Source organism: Peromyscus leucopus, chromosome 3 (genome assembly GCF_004664715.2).
Source record: "Peromyscus leucopus breed LL Stock chromosome 3, UCI_PerLeu_2.1, whole genome shotgun sequence".
NCBI lineage: Eukaryota > Metazoa > Chordata > Mammalia > Rodentia > Cricetidae > Peromyscus > Peromyscus leucopus.
In genome coordinates, this window is record NC_051065.1 from 122,672,562 (window position 1) to 122,695,245 (window position 22,684).

The window sequence follows — 22,684 nt, forward strand, 5'->3', positions numbered from 1 at the left end:
CTTTATGATCTGGGCAGTTTATATACTTTCAAAGATAACTAACTGTATCCCAGGAAGACCATATTCTCCTGGATCCTTTATCTTTCCTATTAGAAGTGTGATAACCACCTTTAAATCACACTAGCAATCTCCCAACTCTGCCACCTTAATTACTACTCAGCCATGGAAGAAGGATGTATCTAGTATGGCCTTACTTTGTGGTGGGCTGTACAAGTGAGTGTGAATAAATTCTATGAAGAGGACTGAACTGACCTCAGGTCTGTCTAAACACAAGCAATACACGGTCCACTTTTGAAAGTAACAGAATGTCCACCTCCAAGTTCAGTATGCAGTCTCAACAGGAAGTCCTGGCCAACCAACCATCCCTGCAGCACTTCCCTGTTTTAGAGCCTATATTCTGTTGGGCCCAGAATGGGTCTAAGAGATACAACAGAGTTTACTAGTCACCTGGGAACAACATACATTTGCTAGCAACAATTTTTCTTTCAACCTAGTGAACAAGATTCCAAATTTCAGAACCTAAGACATTCTAAGCTTAAACAAGGAAACTGTTGAAACAATCTGAGAAATAAAAAGGCTGAAGGCTTTTTAAAAAAAATTCTTAAAACCTCATGTGCCTTCCTCATTCCCTAGTTCCTTCTGTTAAGGCCTCGGCAACTCTTCCCACAGTGAGGGCTCCTGAGTACAAACCTAGGATGACAGAGAAGACTCAGGAATCCAGGCCACACGTCCCCAGGCAAGCTTCCTTGCCCATTGAGCCAGTGACAATACCTAAAAATTTTTAAATTCAATGTAAACATACCGAGGCACTGTTGTCATAGAATATGAAGAATTTAACCAATAAGTAATATAAAGGTTAAACTTCACGAGCTGTGTTATTTACTTAACTGAAGTTTAGGTTTAGAATTTCAAGGTCCTATCGCCAGGACAGGATTTGTTATACAGGGCCAATATGTCAGTTATGAACTACAGTCCCATCCTATACTTACTAATTTTCAAAGAGGAGTAAATTTAGAAACTTTAGATAGTTAAGACTTCCCATTACCGTCCCAGTCTGAATTAAAAATCTCAATATAAGCCCTGCTGAAAAGATAGCAGTCACTGAAATGAACAGCTAAATATTGACATGACATGTAGGAAGCAAGCATCTTGAGAGGATTAATCTGCCACATAATCACTTCTTTAGCAGACATGTGACAGTACTAAATTGCTTGATTAAATACAAAACAACACTCCTTGATAGAACTACCTTTTGACATGCTTATTCTAAGAATTATGCTTAAAATCATCATGAACATTAATTCCCCACTGTTGTATTGACAAATAAATAAGGGTAGATATATTGAAAATCTCTATACCCAGTTTGGAAAAGGAAGTACTGTACAGATAGACCAAAGCTGCCTGCAACAACAATGTCAAAGTTTCCATAACATTACTTTCAAGGTTCTTTTAGTAAGTGTTTAAGCAATCTAACTATACTCTGTAGAGCATTCTTAGAAAAACTAAAGCATACTGTACTGTGCATCAATGTTAACAGAATTGGGTAAAACTGTATACCTTAACAGTTATGAGACCATCAAGCACCCACTCTGCCTCAAGTTCTCTAGAAACTGAAGAGCACTAAATGTGATAGAGCAGTGAAAAGGAGAGAGAGCCTGTCACGAGAATTATATACTAGTTCACATCACTTTGGGATGGTATGCTATCTACAACAAAATGTAAGCCTTCCCTATCCTAACTTAAGAGTAAGGGAAGATTCACAGAACTTTTATGTTTACAATGGAAATAATCTTGTATTTTTAGAAAGTACCAAAAAACCAATTTATTCTAAACTTAGAAACTAGTACATTTCTCAGTTATGGGGAAATCATCAATTTAGAAAGCATGTTTTATACCTAAAGGTATTTACACATACACCTACAGTGAGGTACATATCTAACCAATGAAGCAGGACAGTTTTCACTTTTATCCTAAGAGGTGAACTATTTAGCCAAAGGAATACCTAAGTTGTAATGCAAAAACAAGCAAGCACCCTTGACTTTCTTCCGTGCTGGGAATCAAATGCAGGGCCTTGAACATGGTAGGCAAGACCTCAACCACTGAACTACATTGCCAGCACCAAACAAGCAATACCTTACCCTCTCAAGTCAATTTCTGTTGTGATCAGCAGCATGCCGCAAAACAACGGACAAAGCTTTCCTCTGAAAGGTCTAAGGACAGCATTCTTTTCTGCTGCCACTGAATGGCAGCCCAAACAATCCTGTCCCTTCTTCAGGGCTGCATTTAACTCAAAAGCCAAATATGTGATTAGAGTTTTCTACAGTTCCTATGGAATCAAGAGCCCACAGGCCGTTAATACATACACGATAAGCATAGTATCAACAGTGTCTTACAATTGTGTGACATTTCACCACTACTACAAGTTATCTTTCGTAAACAACTGCTTGTGAATTATTTTTAAATCCATCTATGATCAAGCAAACTACAGTGTCTAAACAATGTCATGACAGTTGTTACTCTTTTTAAAAGCAACCTATCTTCAGTCTAGAAGATGTATAAGAAATTAGTGTCTCACCTTCTGGTATTTCTGCCACCATTTACATGAATACTGGTCTTCCCAAGAGATAGGTTTTGAAGGGAATATCTGGCACTTATTGAGTGATTCTAACTGAACTGCAGACATGGTTGATGGCAACACACACTCTGGCAAAATCTGCACTTTAGCTTGCTGGATTCTAAAATAAAGAGAATCAAGCATGTTGTTCATTTTAAGATACACTGAGTGAGTTTCTCGATATAGGATAATTTTAAATACTAAGATTTTCCCAAGTTCCCCACTTTAAACAAATAGACCAAATGCTATATGTGTATATAAGAAATTCTCAAAACAATTGTTTAATAAATCTTAATATAAGACATAATTTAGATTTCAGTCTCACTTGTAGACTCAAGAGATTATACATTTCAGATAAATATGCAGGCACAAATGAAGCACAATTTATTTTAAAAACTCAGCATACAGCCTACAGATTATCTTGACACATCTAATTCTTTGATCTTCTTAGATAATACAACTCTCCATCCCTAAATCTCTAGGCTGTGAGCCTCACACACTCTTTCTCTGTCATTAATAGCCAGGTAGCAAAAACAAAGAAAGGAAAACTCTCTCTCTCTCTCTCTCTCCCTGTTTCCAGACAAAAATTTATTGTACCAAAGACACTGTGGAACCAATGTCCTCTAGACCATGCTAGGCCTTTGTCTGCAGTACCAACTTTCAGAACTGGGAGGAAGTGAGCCTTCACGGTCCCTGTTCAACACGCCTGGGGTGTGTGTATGTATATGTGTGTGTTGGTTCTCCCCTACGTGTTTATGAGAGTTACTTTATGATTATAACAACATGATTTTATAACAGGCTACACAAGAAATTAAGGGGAAAAACTACAAAATTTAAGATTTTGCACTTATATTGTAATGCCTGTTAAAGTGACCCACATGTTTAGATAGATATCATATAAAGAAAATCCAGGAGCATCTACATCCAAATGGATCTGCAAACCCAGTTCAAAGTAAACAACTTTGTCTCTCCAAAAATCAAAATGTTACACTATTAGAATTTTCAGCTAAAATGTTTGTAATACATATATTTCAAACTTTTTTGACTAAAAATTACTTATCCCAAATATGACAGATAAGAAGTCTCAGAATTCCAACAGGATGTTAATTTCTCTTTTTTTGTACACTTCTAAGAAACAGATTTATGACGAGTCTTAAACCAAGTCGTATACACCCTTCTATGTGTGTGGTTTTTTTTTTTTTTTTTTAAGTCTATGTATTTGAAAAACACTTTAACAGGAAAGGTTAGAAGCTAACTATGTACTTCACATATGCAGTGTCATTTGGTTAAAAACAAAAACAAAAAGATGAATCTTAAACTATAGCTTTCCTAGAATTAAGTTCCCAATATGCTAAGGAATAATCCTGGTATAATGGCTGACAGCTAGTTAGGAAGTCAGAATGTGGATGAAGTCATCTGTATTTACTTGCATAGGGTAAGTGATCTCCCTGGGACTTAGCTTATCAATCATTTGCAAAAAGAAGAGACTGCCCTGGACCACCTTCATGGTTTCTTTCACTTGCCCATTTGAAGTGACGGTAGTTTCAGGACCAGTGTGGGAGTGGAGGCAAAGAAATCTTATTCCACAGTGGGCTTTCAAACTGAGACACGTCTTTTTGAGAGACCTTAATATATAGTAGGTCTACAGACTACTAGAGAGAATTCTCTCCAAGGCCAGTCCACCTCTGTCAGTGTGATGGTGATCTTCACTACATTGCAACCATGTTTCTTGCCTACTTTCTGACAGTGACTACGTCCAGCTTGTCTTTTAGAGTTCTACACAATTAATTATTAAAGTCACATACAGACTTTCTCCCAACTCAATTTCTTTTGTCACTTCTAGGAAATAATATTCAAAGATAATCAAACTGTAACAAGATGTATACAGGAAGTAAATTAAAAACTATTAGTGTCAGCAAAATCCACAGTAACAAAACCACCAGCTAATTACCACAACAGACCCCCAGATCACTTTGTACTTATTCACTTCTCACTGTCCTAATGTAGACCACAACATTTTCAGTCACTTCTCCAACAACTTGTCTACTGAGGACCTCAGGCATACAACCCTATAAAGGTTTGGAGTCTGTACAATGACATGTTCTAGGGAAGGTCTAGGAGAAAAGTAGGCCCCTCTATTCTGGATATCCCACCCAATATCCACATGATTTCTTGTCCCAAAATGCATTCTGACTCATACACACTTTTGTAAATTAATATTTACAGCTGCTTACAATATGGACATAACAGACAACAAATCTTGCTCTCATGCAGCTTACATTCTTGTTGGTACCTAAAATCTTCAAACCTTCCTGTGCTCAGATGCCATATGAAATAAAAGCGGCATGACAGAATTTTCAATTCTGACCACAGACCAGATTCCCTACAAACAGGCAGAGCCCAGAGGCTGTCCCCTAAGATACTACATGTGCTTCCTGTGTGCCAGAAACAAGACATGACACCAGATAAAAGAAATGCTTGCTTCTACTTCATTTCCTTTTTAGGAGGATGGGCTAAATTAGCAGAACTTAATAGGAAAATTAACAGTATTTTCTGATCATATGAAAACCTAACTATGTGAACTACGCCAGGATCCTCAGGAAACTTCTAAACTTCACAGAGTGCAGAGACAGAAGCATTTCTTCACTCCTCATATAAAAGACATCTTGGGATGATAGAAAACGCACACTGCACACAGTCCCAAACTCGGTGGCTGGCACAGCTCGGGTGTAGCACATGGCAGATGTCCTTCCTCAGTGTAGCTTTCAAACAGCAGAGCAATGCTGCCACTTGCACACCTGTCCTGGTGAGCATACTGAGCACAGCTTCTGCCCTCTATTCTCTCATGCTGCAGAGAGCTCTTCAATCCCAAAGAAGCAACGCCTCAACAGGTGCTTCTTTGGTGCTTACAGTATTGTCTTCAAACCTGCAGGGATGTTACAGTCACCCAGACATAATTTATAAACACTGCCAAAGCCCCACTCCACATTAAGTCACATTCCGGGCTGGGCGATGAAGCTGAAACTGAGGTCGCTCCAGTTTTACACTTGACAGTGACTCTGTTAACCATCAAGGTTGGGAACTCTGGACTTTCCCCTTAGACGGCAAAGAGAACAATGAAGCTATAAAACATCAAGTAAATAGTACATTGCCACAAAGTCTCTCTAGGATGTTGGAAGTTTCTTACCCATCTGACTGTGTTCTAAGTTCAAGGACCTTGAACCTCTGCCGTCCAATTGCTTTCACTTTCACTACTTCAATTCCAAACTCCTGCTCTTCTCGATAAGCATAGATCTCTGCTGTTGTTCCGAACTGGGCTTCCCTTTCTTGCATATTACTTCCAAGACAAAAATTTACAGGAAGAGTTTTCAGCTTTAGCTTTTAAATACACAAAAGCAGCAAAAGCAATACAGAGGGGAGAACAATTTACAGCAGTCCCCCTCAAGGTAAAGCTAGCACACAAGGCTCCAGAAAGCAAGCAGCAGTTTAAATAAGGGGGGGGGGGGGGTTAGAGTCACTGAAATAACCTCCGGCTAAAGAGTTTTAAATTGTATTTCACAAAGTAAACATTCTTTCACTTTGTTAGACAATGATGGTCACTGCTAATTAGCAGCACTATGCATATATATGTGGGGGGGATTTGGGGGTGATGGGGAGGCTTCCTGTTTCCATTTCCTGTCTCCACCACATGTTGCCTTCATTTGCCAAAGGCTGCTTGAAGGACAGCTTCAGTTTCCCGCTGTTGTGTTGGCATAACTTGTGAGTTTTGAAAGGGAAAAGTAACCTCTGTATGAAATATAAAAGCCCAGCTGTCTTTGAATAAAAACAGTTCTGAATTCAGACTCCAGGCAAGTTTTCCATTAAATGCATGGAAGTTTTTCAAGAGCCAGACACAGCTAAATTGTAAAAGTAAATGTCTGACTTACAAAGTAATGAAAATAATATTAGATACTGACAAGACTGCTTGCTTCACACTCTTATCCAACATCTTCTGCAGAATTCCAGGTGGCTTTGGCTGCTACACTGACCTTGGCTGTGTCAACAGAAGGCAGCATGGGGAGCACATTTACATCCTCTTACCTGTAGGCGAGAACCGCAAAGGTTCTATCTTTCTGAATTAAATTCCGCACCATGCTGACTTCTTGCGGGTGAGAAAGCTGCAGTGGTAACGTCTGCCCAGGAATTAGGATCATCATCACTTGAGGAAGGACTGGAATTACTTGACAGCTGTCATCATCATGCAAAGTCCTACCATGAAACTCTTCCATATCAGCTCCTAGGTACTATTCAAGAACACACAGGGAGTCAAGACAGACACTCAGTACACCTTAAGAGATTAAAGAATAGTAGAGTCAACTACAGAGCACGCATTTATTTATATAAGCTTGGTTATAGAAGACACTTCCATCAAACTCTAACTTTTGATCTAGTATTTCCTACTAGAACCCCAAATTTTTATGAAGAATATCTCATTAGCATTTTGTAGCTCAAAATATCTTATTTTAACCAAAAACCCCTCTGTGTCCAAATATGACAACTCATATGACAGAATGTTGGTATGTAGAATTCCACCCCACATCCCAGCAGTAATACACTCTTAATGACTCAGTTACTAGTAGACTCCTTCAGAAGAAGACAATTCCTCAAAGAGGCACACCCAGGATAAGTTTAAAAGTTAACGTCTGTTTGCATATTAGAAAATAGTCAAGAATTACAGGAGAATATATTATTACATTATTTCAATTTGTAGAATTACATGCACTGGGAAACAACAGGTCAGCTAATATGCAGGATCCTTCAGTCACTTGCATTTAGGAAATTCCAAGTACAGTTAAAGGTCCATCTGCTGCATTAGCTCCGTGACTAAATTACATACTGTATGTGACGTTGGCAGACTGGTGTCAAAGTTGATGATGTTCGGTTTCCTGGCTTCTTTACTATCCTGGTCTTCTACTTCCATTTCAATGTCATCTTCCTCATCTTCACTCTCTGCTGAAGTAGAATAACAGGAGAAAAACAATGAGATGCAAAAAACAGCCAACTCTGTTCCCTTTCACATAGCCTGCCCTGAGGACAGACCTCCTTATAAAGAAAGCTGTGCAGAGGCAGCGGGGAGCCCGGCCTATGCTCTTTCTGCCATGAGAGTGCTTTCCTCCTTTCTTCCCTGTTCTTCACAATCAACTAATTTAGAACACTTTAAGATTTACAGGAATGTTGGAAAAATAGAATTCTAGTATGCCAAGGCTTTCTCTTCCTCCAGTTAGCATCATACATTCATTCAGTATTCTTGTCACAACTAAGTCATCAATACTGGCACATTACTATTAACTAAATTCCTGATTTGGATTTCCTTAGGTTTTAGCTCATCTCCATTATTCTGTTATAGACTCCCCTCCAGGATCCACATTATATTTAGGTATCAGGCTCTTTTCCAGCCTCTGGCAGGCCAATTTTCTGTTTACCTGGCTGGGGAGGCCCTGATCATTCAGAGTACTTATCTGGTGCTTTACAAAGCATCCCTCAATAAGGGTCCACTTGATGTAATTCTCGGGATTCAGCTGAGGACTGTGGTGTTTCCTCACCTCACATCAAGGGTACATATGGTCCACCTGAACTAGGGGCTGATATTCCCCTTGATCATCTGGCTGGGGAATCAGCCATCAGGCTCCTTCACTGTAACATTTCCTTTTCCCTCCATTCACACTGTACTTTTAGAAAGCAGAGCAACCGGTACAGCTTTATAAGGGAAACAGGTAAACTATGTGCAAATCTCTTATATGGATGATTTTTCTCTTCTCTATCAAAACTAATTCTGACCCCTTACATAATAAATTCCAACTGATTAAAGCTTAGCTTCCTCATCTGAAGAAAAAAAATGAAGACTTGACACAATAATCTGAGGAGCTTTCAAACTTTAGCTGTAAAGAGTTCCTCTGTGAAAAAGAAAGCAAGGAAAAAATAAGTAGGCAAGAAAGATCTGTTAAAGTGGAAAAAGATTCCATTAAAACCTGGCAGAGGGCACTGACTACTCTCCCAGCGGTCATCACCATATATTTAAAAATTAAATGTTTGCAATTATTTTCATACAAACATTGCTTCGTCATTTTAAATTTAAAAATAACGGCACGAAGAAAAACAATTTTAAAGGAGATTTAAGAACTGTATCGCCGGGCGGTGGTGGCGCACGCCTTTAATCCCAGCACTCGGGAGGCAGAGGCAGGTGGATCTTTGTGAGTTCGAGGCTAGCCTGGTCTACAGAGCGCGATCCAGCAAAGCTACACAGAGAAACTCTGTCTCGAAAAACCAAAAGAAAAAAAAAAAAAAGAAGAACTGTATCTGCACATATTTTTTTGAAATTATAAAAAGTAAGCTGATCTACTTTAAAAATTCTTGCTACTGCTGGGTGGTGGTGGCACACGCCTTCAATCCCAGCACTCGGGAGGCAGAGCCAGGCAGATCTCTGTGAGTTTGAGGTCAGTCTAGGCTACCAAGTGAGTTCCAGGAAAGGCACAAAGCTACACAGAGAAACCCTGTCTCGAAACCCTCCCCCGCAAAAAAATTGTTGCTACCAAGGACAGAGATCAAAGCCCCAAACACCAAAACAAACTACTACTTTATAGAGGTGTTACTCTATTAAATAAGAATTGTTTTTTTCCTACCAACTATGGGTTCATTTCCCACTCCAAGCATAATTGTGTCCATTTATGATATTTGGTACCGTATTAAGATATCTTTGACTGTTACAACTAGAAAAATCCTGGGAATCCAACTAGGTGTTGGCCTGGCATGCTGCTAAACACCCTGTACTGCTTAAGGTACATCTTACAAGGGGTTCTCCAGCTTGAAATGTTGAGTTTGAAGGTTGGGAAACACTGGCCTAAACTAAGAATCAAAACCCACTAAATCTCATTTCTGTTCATATATTTTTATTTATTTTTTATTTTTTTGTTTTTGGAGACAGGGTTTCTCTGTGTAGCTTTGCGCCTTTCCTGGGACTCACTTGGTAGCCCAGGCTGGCCTTGAACTCACAGAGATCCGCCTGACTCTGCCTCCCGCGTGCTGGGATTAAAGGCGTGCGCCACCACCGCCCCGGCTCTGTTCATATATTTTTAAATGCTCCTCCCAAAAAACTTTTAAATGCATAAGGTTTGATTACAAATTGGTCAGTGTTTCCATTGAGAAAGTTGTTGTTGTTGTTTTTAAATCAAACTACCTGTAAGTAGGTTCCTAACAGAAAATACAAAGATTTTACAATAATAAAGTAAATGCCTGGAACCTTATATTTATTATGAATTCCTAGACATAAGGCTCTGTTAAAGAGAAGAACATATTTCAAGACGTATGCAGGTAGCTGATGTTTAGCATTTCTGAACATGTTTTTCTTGACAATAGGGAAGTTTCATCAAAAGATAAAGACAAAACTAAAATGAGAAAAACATTCTGAAAGTAATTTTTTTCATCTGTAACTCTAAAAACCTAGATTTTACTTGACATTTGTTGAGACCCATTCTCTTCTCTACTACAGCAAACTTAGAATATCTTCTATTAGCTCAAGGGCTGCAGTTATACAAAATTTACACTTGACATTTTCTACTTTTATTCTTTAAAGGCATTTGTTATATATGGTAGCCATTCTCGTAAACAAATTAAAACCCACTCCTCCCACTTGGAAATGTTTATCTTTGAGCATTTAAATTTGTCCAGTATAGACTCCTCAAACCTAAAATGTTAAACAATTTCCTTAGCACTTAAAGATGATCACTTTTTACATGACATAGCTTCAAGGGGCAAGCCAAAGTTTCTCCAGCAATAAAAACTTAAAATTTGGACAACCACTATTCTACATCTACAACATCTGTGAGCTTCTTCCCTCTAATATTTTAAATTGAGAAAACACAGACTTTTCAGGGTTACTGATGACTCATGCAGGAGCTTTGGGGAATGCCAACAGAACATCAGCTTCCTCCTTCCGCTCTGCCACTCTCCCTAAACCTTTGGCACATCCACAGTGGAGCTGATGTCACTAAAATCTCTTCTATTGAAAGATGACTTACCTTTATAAACTTTATAAAGAGCTTCACAAACAACCCGTGACTTAGACAAAAGGTGCCTTCTATGCACTGGCACGGCACCCAGGTTTTCCCTCCTTCAGGCTAAACCACTACCAAGGAACAGATTTATACCCAAAGCACAGCTTTCCCGAGGCAACTACCTGAAACCTGAAATAATTTCTTCACAACCCACAAAAAAACCTCCTAACTCAAGTGACTGAAGATGCAAGTTTTCAACAACTTACAACTCACCTAGACCACAACTGTATCCTAAGTAAATCTACATTACAAGATTGTTCTTCAAATCCTCTAACCCCAGAATAATCCCTACCTCTGAAAAATTACAAGAGGAGTTGGAGACACAGCTCAAGAGTATCCAAATCAGCACTGCAATGAATCAAACACAAATCCCAAAAACCCTAACAGCACTTGTTTATCTGGCCCTAAATGAATTGCACCTGAGATTATAATTACCCTCAATAGACTCACCACAACTGTGAACCTCCTTAAAATAAAATGGTGTGTGTAGTGATGGTTTTCATACAAACAAAAGCTAACACACTGTGTGGTTTATAACCCAAAGCCCCGGGCAATAGTCTGTGTTGTCTATAGCATTCTAGGAATAGTATGTACCACTAATTCATGCCCTTTTAGTATTTAGTACTACAATGTAAGTTGTCACAAAGTATGCGGACATAAAGTGAACAGGGCAAAGAAATTGGTAATACCACTCTCGAGTGGTAATATGCAAGCATATTATTTTCGCACCTGAAAAAAAAACCACCAAATATGGCCTCGACAGAGAGGTAGTTAAGCGATACCTGTTGTGCTGACAGATCAGCACGCCGCAGAGCCCTGTCTCTCTGCAACTGTGTGTGCTTCCATGTCACTAAATTGCACACACATTTAACAACTCGTCGACACATCTCTCCTGCAACAAGCAAGGTTCTGAACAGGTGACAGGTGTAGCAGTAAAAGCGGAAAGGCATGCAAAGCATTCACTTCGTGGAGCGTTACGTGTTAAGTGCTTAGTACATATTAGCTGTCAGTGGTATTAAAAGACAGACGTGCAAGAAAAGGAACGGCTACTAATGTAACCCGGTTTCCGACGTCGCCTGGTCCCAGAGCATTTCCATGGAGGCTTGCTAAGGAGAAAGATGGACAGGACTGGGTCCCTGCTCTGGGAAACCAAAGTCCCTCGCCCCCAACATCCCCCACAGCCCAGGAGACAGAGGCCGGGAGGAAAGCGCAGGGTTGCAGCGGTCGAGGCGCCTGAGAAGCTCCCCTACTCGCCGCTGCACCCAGGTTGCTGTCCCCATCCTGCCTGAGGGGTCGGCCCCGGGCCTCGCTCTCCACCCGTGGCCAGGCGCCCGTCCCGGAGGTTACCAGGCAGCAGCGGCAGGTGGTTGCCCATGTTGTGCGCAGCGTCCGGGTGATCTCCCTCGTCGGCCATGTCTGTTTACCCGCAAAGGAGTCTGGGACAGGGCGGTGCCGGGGCGCCGGGGGAGGGTCTGCGCCAAGCTGCCGCTACGCTTCCGGGCCACAGCGTCCCCTGGTGGCTCCAGCAAGGCGAACGGCGACACAGCAGAGAGCCCTGGAAACGGTCGGTCGTACCGAGGCAGGAACAGCAACAGACCCAATGCTATCCACACCCAACCAAGAATTCGAGGCTGAGTTCTTAGGGTCCACCTTAAGCAAACAAACCTCCTTATACACCATCCCCTTCTGTCCGGAAGCATGGAAAGGAATATTCGGAAACACATCGACTGTTCCAGGGAGAGTTGGAATACAGCTGACTTTTAAAAACAATTTCAGTAGTCCTCATATAGCCATAAATGAACATCCATCAATATGAGGCAGAGACTTGCAAGAACAGCAAAGGCCGATAATCACCTGGAAAATAAAACTGTCAGGATATAAACTAGCCCAGTCATAATGGCTTCTCTAAGAGAAAACGGATCAATATGTGGTAAAAAGGATTAAAATATGCCAGAAGAGAATTGTTTTAGTACTGACATTGCTTTACCAACATGTTTTCACTGAAGAAAGAAAACTGGAAAACACCAGAACGGTATAAGATCCATTAAGAAGGAAGAAGCGTTAGAGAATGAGAGGAAGGAAGAAACACACAGAGAAAACTAATGAATCCGGGCTTTTAAGACATCTGACCCCCAGAAAATTTGCCTCATTGAAAAGTCACAAGCTGAAAACCAGTTTGCAAGAGTGCCTCAGTCAATTCCATATCACTCTGCCTTCTGTCTCTGAATCACTCTGTGGCCTTGGCCAAGCCACTTTTATATCCTCAGGACTCAGATTACCCAATGTCAAAAACAGAACAAAGAGTGTCCAAGCTGTGTCCTCTCTAAAAATGTATGCAATATTCATGCCTTTTATGATCAAGTTAAAAAGAACTGCATGAGCCATTGTGGTGAGTTAGTGGTGTTAAGGTATTATTCTAGATAGTGAAAGGGCCATTCAGTTCCAGATTGTTCTAGACTGCCCAAGAGCACATGCAGCAGAGAGCAAGGGGAACAGATGAGTGTTAAAGACAAGAAAGAGTTCAACCAAGTGATCCATAAATGTGCATATCTGTACACACATATATCTATTTTTGTTATCACAGGATCAATTTAGATAGAGTTTGCAGAATTTCAATAAACTGTTTATCTGTAGAATTTTCTACATACAGCAAGTGTCTGGTTTCTATTTTATGTCTATTTGTGCATGTGTGAATTCACTTTTTGGTGCATGGGGGAGCATGTGTGTCAGTGAGTGTGTAGGCCAAAAATCAACTTTGGGTTTTTTCAGGTTTTTGTTTTTTTGTTTTTTTGAGACAGAGTTTCTTTGTGTAGCTTTGGTGCCTGTCCTGGATCTCGCTCTGTAGACCAGGCCGGCCTCAAACTCACAGAGATCCGCCTGGCTCTGCCTCCCGATTGCTGGGATTAAGGGCATGTGCCACCACCACCCAGCTCAACCTTGAGTTTTATTTCTTAGGAGTCACCCACCTTGTGTTTGAGGCAATGTCTTTCACTGACCTAGGAATAAGCAATTAGGCGGGGCTGGCTGCCCAATTAGCCCCAGGGATCCACTCTCTCTGCCTCTGCAGTGTTGGATGATATTACAAGTGAAGCTTACCACCATGCCTGGATTAAAAAATATATATTTTATCTAGATTCTTGAGATTGAACTCAGGTCCTTAAGATTGAACTCAAGTCCTTGTGCAACAAGCACTTTACTGAATGAAATCAGCCCCCTAACCCTAGTATTTAGTTTCTACATAAGGAAGCTTTTACTCTGACATGCTTCTCTCAAAAGTACCCTTCAAACTGTCTGAACCCTGAGTCAATGAAGAACTGTCTAGGCAAGAAAGAACTACTGTAATCCTTGACAAGCATAGGCTGCTCTGTGTCTGTCTGTCTGTCTGTCTCTCTCTCTCTCTGTCTCTCTCCCTCTCTCCACAATGCTCTAGCATCACCAGAGCTCCCATTTATATGTCTTTTCTGGGTCCTTCTTTTATCTCTCCTCCATTCAAATTCACCATTTTGTTTTTCCTTAATTTCATCCCTTTAGTATGGACTTATTTATCCATAGCTTCATCTTTCAATATCACTGGAAAAATACCTAAGCAACCATGCTTCTTGGGTTAAAGCCCTGAGTATTAAGAAACCACGATCATATGCTGGTGTGTGTGCTTCTGTCACGTGCTGGGTCTGGCAGTTATTGCTGTGAGATGTGTACTTCAGCACCTCCTACTGTAAATCCCAGTTACAGGTGGATAAAAGGCAGATCTTGCTGGGAGGTGGTAGCGCACGCCTTTAATCCCAGCACTCGGGAGGCAGAGCCAGACAGATCTTTGTGAGTTCAAGGCCAGCCTGGTCTACAGAGTGAGATCCAGGAAAGGCGCAAAGCTACACAGAGAAACCCTATCTCAAAAAACAAACAAACAAAAAAATACAGATCTTGTCTGCTCTACACAGGTCTAGAGGGAAGAAAAGAGGGGAACCTGCTCTGTAAGCAGGAATATAATCAGAGACAGTGCATCTTTCATAGCCTTTTCAGTGTCAACAATTTTATTAATGACTCTCATATTTCAGTTATGTGTAGAATAATGCAAGGTTTGAAGAAATTGTTATATGCAGCTTTCACAGCTGCTGTAATATTTTCTGATCCTCCAGAGCCTACATAGGTCCACAGAGGTTGTGTTGTTTGGGACAATACTTAAGGCTGCAGTTTACTGAGACCTCCTATCACCTCATCCATCTCTGACTTGAAAGGCAAAGCAGTGAAGATCTTGCAAAGTGGTAAAATGTTGGGCAATTTATGTTTTTTAAACTTTTCTACAAAATTATTTCCACGACTCACCTGGATATTCCCCATGGCATGTGACACTTCCAGCACAGCTGAGGATCACTGCAGAGAGGTGAGCACAGAGCAGGAAGGGAGCCAATGTTCTACTGTCTCCCTCACTTTTTACATCATAATTTCTTCATCTTTCTCCTTGGCTCTGTTTTTATGGTGGGATGTGTACCAGTTGACTGTGTCCAAGTCATCTGATATTTTGCTGAAATGACAAAATACCAGCAGTTCAATGCAACCAAGGTTTACTTTTTGCTCAAATAAGGTGGATATGGGGCTTTCCCTGTTGGAGGATCATTAGGATACTTTACTATTGCAACACCCCCCTACTGGAGTTTTCTTCTATCACAATCACTGGCTGCCACAGCAGAAGGAAAAGACTTGGAAAATGAATCGCCGTCACCTAAAGGCCTTCACTCCCAAGTGAAGCATAACAACCTCTACTCATATTTAATTGGCCAAAGCAAATTCTAGGGCTCTAAGTTGGAGATGAAGAATAATATTCATCGTAGAAGTGGAATTAGTTCATATCAGCAACATTTGCCTTAGGGTAGGGCTAAACACATGGTTTCTGTGTATGTGTGGTTGATTATGTTTCACTTAGCCATGGGAATAAACTCAAAGAATACATCTTCAAGTGATTTCAATTTTATATAAACCTGAGTGATATAGTCTGCTATACATCTAGGCTACATGGTCTAGTCCATCACTCCTAAGCTAAAGCTTGTATACAGTGTTGCTGTCCCAAACATGATAGGCAGTTATTGTACAATGGTAAGTACTGGTGGATGTAATCAGAGTGGTGATATGGTACCACATATGAAAACTGGCACACAGTGCAAGACCACTGCCCTGCCTGAAGCTTTCAGCACTTAGTTCTTCTAGGTGAGTTGGTGAGTGAGTGATGAATGCACATAAAGACGGGAGACCTTATGTACACTCCTGTAGACTTTGTAAACAACACACACACACACAAGACTACTCTGAATTTTTAAAAAACGTTTTCTTCAGGAATTAAAGTTTTAGCATATTGAAATCTTTTTAACCTATTAAAAAATCTTTCTGACTTGTATTTAAAAACAGAAGCACATTGTATTACCATATACTTCTTTAATCTGAATTTTATAATTTACTTTTATATTTTAAAGCTTATTTCCTTTTGGTTAAAATTAAGACACAAGCACACACATGACCTGATGCCTACCTACACAGGGTCAGGCTTACCATCACGGTGTTCCACTTCTGTATCGTGTCCCTCCGGAGGGTCCTTATCAGTAACACTGGGAGTGTGACCTCCTGTGATCACATAACCTCTGCTGGAATACTTGAGAAGGACCTGCCTGAGGCTGATTCAATTTAACTTAAAAGAACAAAAAAGCAAGCAGAAGGACTATTCTCTAAAATATCCATTAAAGTATATTACAGTAAATATATAAGCTGTTGATACATAATACAGTAGTTGTGTGTTAGTGATGTGACTTGTGTAACTGGTTTGTTTATACAGGTGACCTGACAAACGTTAGCAAAGTATTATGCTATGACACGGGAACAGCACTAGGTGGCAGTAGTTCTCTAGCCGCATTATGCCTTCACCAGGCCCCATCGCAGAAGCCACCCAGGAAGACTGTACTTGGGATTCCTGGCAGCCTGGCAGGCACTTGATTCTAAGTTAGAAGTTACTTCTGGTCTGTCAGTCACGGGTGAGCAAGTGTTTGTTAAACGCTTAACTCTGACTCAAAATTGATATGTGTGTTTTGCATGTGGTTTCTTTGAATTTTGTGGCATTCTTGAGAAGTCTGTTCTCAACCCATCCCAATATGCTGTGATCACAGGTCAGTTTCCATGTATGACGGAAGTGCAGCCTGAAGGGTTTTCAGCATCTCAGTCGGCGTTCATGCCTCTGCAGCTTTGTCTCTTTAATCCTCCTTACACCTTTGTTCACTCCGTCTTTCTAACTTCTGTCCTGTCCTTCTGGATCTTGCTCAACCACTACCTCCAACAACCTCACACTCCTCCTCTTACTATTAATCCGTGACTATATTTTGGCTTCTTGTTGCCCTGTGTGCCTTCCCTTAGCTTTGTTTGGGAGATGCCATTCCTTAGCTTTATATATAGGATACCACAGGAATGTTTCACTTAAATCACTGTTTTATGTTTTGTTTTGTCTTTTAGCATAAACTATTAGTCACTTTTCTCATTGCATTGACTCAACAGGAAGTGTCTTAAAGAAGGAAGGTTATTTTGTTTGAGCTTTGAGAATACAATCCATCATGGCAGATAAGACATGGTGGGACCATCTCTCAGCTGTGGCATCAGGGGCAAGTGGAGCTGCTTGATCATATCTTTGTGGGTCAGGGAGGAGAGATGGGACAAAAAGTGGAACTTCAAGGCTTGGCATCTGGTGATCCACTTCTTCCAGCCAGGCTTTACTTCCCAAAGATCACAAAACCTCCCAAAACAACACTCCCACCTGGGGACCGAGTGTCAAAACACACTAGCATATATATATATATATATATATATATATATATATATATATATATATATATATCCACTCACTCAATAGGCCATGAACCAGCTGTTAGCTCCAAGAGGGTCTTCTCAGACAGAATGAAAATATATCCCAAACTCTAGGCTTTTCTTTGAAGATTATAGGCTTTGATGGTTAGTGTACTAACTGTCAATTTGACAGGATGACAGGATGTGGAATTACCGAGGAGCTGAACTTCTGAATATGTCTGTGGGTTTCTAATTAACTGAAGTGGGAACTATGGATGGTACCATTCCATTGGCTAGGGTCTTGTTTAGCACTAACATTCAATTTTCCTCTGCTTCCCGATTGTGGACACAATGTGACCAGCTGCCCCATGCTCCTGCTACCCTGACTTCCCCACCATAAAGGACTATACCCCCAAACTATGAGGCAAAATACCTTCCTTTACTACATTTGTTGGGTATTGTGTGACCTACAACAGCAAAAGTAGCCAGTAAGTAAACATGAGCTCACAGGTTATCATTTTGATATTTAACTCAAAGACTACTTCTTAGTAACATTTACAAATACAGATGCTTTAAAATTTGATTTTCACAAAGTCAAATTGGGGCATGATCAGAATTTGCTCAGCCTTCAATTTTGCAGTCTGTCATGAAGTCTGGCAGCCACCCAATATTTTGGCAGTATTGTAAGTCCTCTGCTGAGGATGTACAAGCCTGAAACAGAAAGATTCCAGACATTTTCCGGAAGGAAGCTCTGCTTCTGCATTTCTCACTCCTACAGCATCAGCACCTTAAGGTGGATTAGTTCTAATTACTGCTCTTGCTGTATGCTGCTGAAAGTATGCAAAGATTTGCTTGGGTTGTTCACTGCTTGGGTTGTCCTGAGTCAGGGTCTAGAAGTGCTATAGCACTTCTCCTGTCCACCGCCTTCTCAAGGTCCTTTGCTTTATAGAGCAGGTGTGTAGCATGAATCTTTTATTTTATTTTATTTTACAATACAATTCAGTTCTACATATCACCCACGGATTCCCTTGTTCTCCCCCCTCCCACCCCCTTCCCTCCCCCCCAGTCCACCCCCATTCCCACCTCCTCGAGGGCAAAGCCCCCCCCCCCAAGGACTGAGATCAACCTGGTAGACTCAGTCCTGGCAGGTCCAGTCCCCTCCTCCCAGACTGAGCCAAGAGACCCTACATAAGCCCCAGGTTTCAAACAGCCAACTCATGCAATGAGCACAGGGCCCGGTCCCACTGCCTGGATGCCTTCCAAATAGATCAAGTCAGTCAACTGTCTCACCTATTCAGAGGGCCTGATCCAGTTGGGGGTCCTTCAGCCATTGGTTCATAGTTCATGTGTTTCCATTCGTTTGGGTATTTGTCCCTGTGCTTTATCCAACCTTGGTTTCAACAATTCTCGCTCATACAAACCCTCCTCTTTCTCGCTAATTAGACTCCCGGAGCTCCACCCGGGGCCTAGCCATGGATCTCTGCATCCAGATCCCTCAGTCATTGGATGGGGTTTCTAGCATGACAATTAGGGTGTTTGGCCATCCCATCACCAGAGTAGGTCAGTTCAGGCTGTCTCTCGACCATTGCCAGCAGTCTATTGTGGGGGTATCTTTGTGGATTTCTGTGGGCCTCTCTAGCACTTTGTTTCTTCCTTTTCTCATGTGGTCTTCATTTACCATGGTCTCCTATTCCTTGTTCTCCCTCTCTGTTCTTGATCCAGCTGGGATCTCCCACTCCCCCAAGCTCTCTTTCCCTCGACCCTTGTCCTTCATTACCCCCACTCATGTCCAGGCTTATTAAAAGGTCTTATTAATAAAAACAAATCTGGTAGCCAGGTATTGGGGTAAATTCTGAAAGATCAGAGAAGCAGAACAAGCCACAGCCACCTCACTTCGCCAATTCCTCAGCTGATCCTGTTTCCTCAGACTGGAAGCCTCTGTGTCCTCATATCCGAATGGATCTCAGCTGAACTGCTGCTCTAAAGCCTAAAAGGTTAACCAGGCTCTAGTTCCTGGTTTTCACGCCTTATATACCTTTCTGCTTTCTGCCATCACTTCCTGAGATTAAAGGTGTGTCACCATGCCTGGCTGTTTCCAGTGTGGCCTTGAACTCACAGAGATCCAGATGGAGCTGTGCCTCTGGAATGCTAGGATTAAAGGCATGTATGTCACCATTTTCTGGCCTCTATATCTAGTGGCTGTCCTGTTCTCTGACACCAGATAAGTTTATTATGGTGCACAATATTTTGGGGAACACAATACCACCACACAGGTGTGCACCAGGGGGGTTGAATTAGGTCTCCTGCTCTGCTGTCCCAAGTCAAGGTCTAGAGAATGAGAGAATCATGATTTGCAGCTCAGCTTAATGTCCTCTGAGCTTTGCTGTGTGGCCGCTTTCTTGTCATTGGGCATCTCCCCACACTGACTCAAGGTACTTAGGAAGTCACCATATTCTCACGAATACACAGCCAATGCTGCTCTGGATTTATGCCATGCTGCCACAGGCAAAGCAGAGAGTCCTGCAATTCACTCTTCTCATGCACAACCGTTCTCTTTGCCAGGCCTGGGCTGGGAAAAAAAAGTAGCGAAACTCTTATTATTCTGAAACAGTCATGCATGAATCTTGCTGATGACAGAAATTGGCCCAAATGCCTCAGGTAGGGATATAATCGATGAATACAGAGAGTGCAAAATGCTTATAATCTAACTCCTTTCCTAAAAAAGTTACTTTCTGCCTCACTCAATTCAATTGGCTCTTAGCTGGAAATCTTTCCTGATATTTTTCAAGGAAAAAAGACATTTCCTATATTATTTTGAAGCCCTTTTTTCCTTTCTTCCTCCATCCTCCTTCCAATTCTTCCTTCCTTTTTCCTTTAGTTTTGTGAAACAGGATTTTACTGTATAGTACAGGCTTGACTTGACTACATAGCCCAGGATGGCCCCGGACTTAAGATCTGCCTTTACTTCCTGAGTGCTGGACTTATAGGCTAAAAACCTCCAAGCCACATGGCATTGTATTCTTCCATCTACTTGTCTTGTTCTGCAGAATGGGCATTGAGGATGGAGATTTTGCATCATTTAATCTTTGTATGCTCCATGATGAGGAAAGTATAGGATGCTGATACGGAATGGTTGAACTTAATTCAAGCCAGAAAGGGATGGCTCAGAGGGAAGCCTCAACCATCTTTTAGGTCAGCATGGACCTCCAGACTCCAAGGCAGGACAGAAGCAAAAGAGACACTGATGCTAATTAATGACCTCAGTTTCCCAGAAGCTAGGCACCTATAAGTCAGCCTAAATGTACCAAAGAGCTACTATCCCATGACTGGAAGGTGAGAGTTCAAGAAGATGTGATGGTAGAAAAAGAGGTTCAGAAGTATGAGACACTAGGAGCCAAGAATTGTAAGGCAAGGGGTGTCTCTCAGAAGCTTCCAGATTTTTGAACTTTCCATAATTGAAAAACAGGATTTGTTTTCCAGCTGAATCACAAGCAGAGAAATGATGTGAGTGAGTGTGGCCATGCACATTAACTACAAACCCAGCACTGCCAAACATCAAACATTGACCAATCAGATATGCCTTCATTTGCATGGCAGGAATGAGGTAGTGAGAACTAAATCCAAAAGGAAGCTAGGTCCCAGATAAAAACCCACAGCCTCAAAGTCTTGGGGCAGATAGTTCTTCTGACTCTACTCCTGCTGCTGTTATTTCTTACAGTGCATTCAAAAACATGTCCTTTTCTACCAAGATATTGACTTGTTGAATTCTTTCACTGTCCATGATTCTGTCCATGACCTAACACACTAATGGAACTTTTAAAAGAAGTTGTTATTATTATTATTATTATTATTATTATTATTTGCCTCACCTTTTTCTACAGAGCACAAAGGAGCAAATGAATTCTCTCATATACTGCTCAGCCTTCACAGGTTTAAAAAAAGGGGGAGATCACAATTATTGGTTATAAAGGGGGTTGGGGGAAGCTATGAGTGTGCTATGAGTTGTGGTCAAACCATCATACAATGGCAATGAACAAACTACTGATCCATGCATTGGGACCAGATTGGGCTCAAGTTTTGATTCTAGAGCAGAGAAAGAAGTTCTCACTCAAAGATGGCTATCGTCTGCAACAGTAAGTACAGAAAACAAAAGCTGTCAGGAAACATAATCTATATCAACAGAGTCTGTGATTATTCTCACATGCTAACAAAGATTCTTGAAATACCAAGGAAAAGCAGATAAAGACTATACAAATAGTCAAGGAAGAAATATGTTGATGTCATGTCTATATGAGCTCATGTGACCACAAAGTATTGATTATTGTAAAATTTCCCTTAAGTGAGGAGGCCTCTTGTTAAATTTCATTTCTCATTTACCATAATCTCTTAGTGCTTTTTTTTTTTTTACAATAAACATCTTTATTTTTTAAATTTGAGCATGTGGATAAAAATGAATAAGAATTATCTCAGAAGTTACTCACGGTATTTGGCCCTTCCTGGCTGTATGTCCCTGATAGCTTAAATCCCTGGCCTCTGTTTCCTCACCAAATCTTTCAGTGGAGATTATATTTCAAATTTAGGGTAGGAGATGCTAGGACTGGAACCCAATGCCTTGTGCATGCTATGCATTGTTAATCCCACAAATTTAAGGAGAAATATCAATGATCCAAATAATCATGGCCAAATTAATTAAAGCTTTAAAAAAAAACTCATGTATATAGGCTGTCTTTCCCTAACAGCAGAGTTCAAGAGATCAGCATTGGATATGGGTAAGATAAGGGTTTTTACAGATCAGGAATAGGGGATTTCCAATGGGGTGGGGGTGGCAGGCAAATAGGTGGAATTACAGAAGCAGAATACAAACATAACAAGTTGGTCATAACAACCCCATGAAACAAAGACACAGTTGCAAGGTGGCCATAACAAGGTGGCTATAACAACAGGTGGTTATAACAACAGGTGATTATAACAATGGGTGGTCATAATAACCTTTTGAAACAAAATCATGGTTGCCATTTTCTGGAACAAGTAGTACAAAACTGTTTTGTAGTTAAGGTGGGGCATGGACCAATCCATGAGAAACAGATGTTTAATCATAAGCAGGAATGAATCTAGTTTGCCTTTACTATAAGATGGCTTTTAGCTTAAGATGGAGGCAGGCTAG

General features: G+C 40.9%; 1 protein-coding gene across 2 annotated transcripts in view; it reads right to left on the reverse strand.

The window, feature by feature from the left end:
- Positions 1 to 12,158, reverse strand: part of Crbn (cereblon) — a 21,031-nt gene extending 8,873 nt beyond the window's left edge. Inside the window, exons 1-5 of one of the 2 annotated variants that reach the window (XM_028886667.2) lie at positions 12,052 to 12,158; positions 7,491 to 7,606; positions 6,695 to 6,897; positions 5,802 to 5,951; positions 2,576 to 2,735 (exon numbers count right to left, since the gene is read on the reverse strand). In XM_028886667.2, coding sequence (XP_028742500.1) covers positions 2,576 to 2,735; positions 5,802 to 5,951; positions 6,695 to 6,897; positions 7,491 to 7,606; positions 12,052 to 12,118 — 696 coding nt within the window. In that variant the 5' untranslated portion in view covers positions 12,119 to 12,158. The remainder of the gene's footprint in view (positions 1 to 2,575; positions 2,736 to 5,801; positions 5,952 to 6,694; positions 6,898 to 7,490; positions 7,607 to 12,051) is intronic. The other variant, XM_028886668.2, reaches the window with a different exon arrangement.
- Positions 12,159 to 22,684: the final 10,526 nt, after the last annotated feature.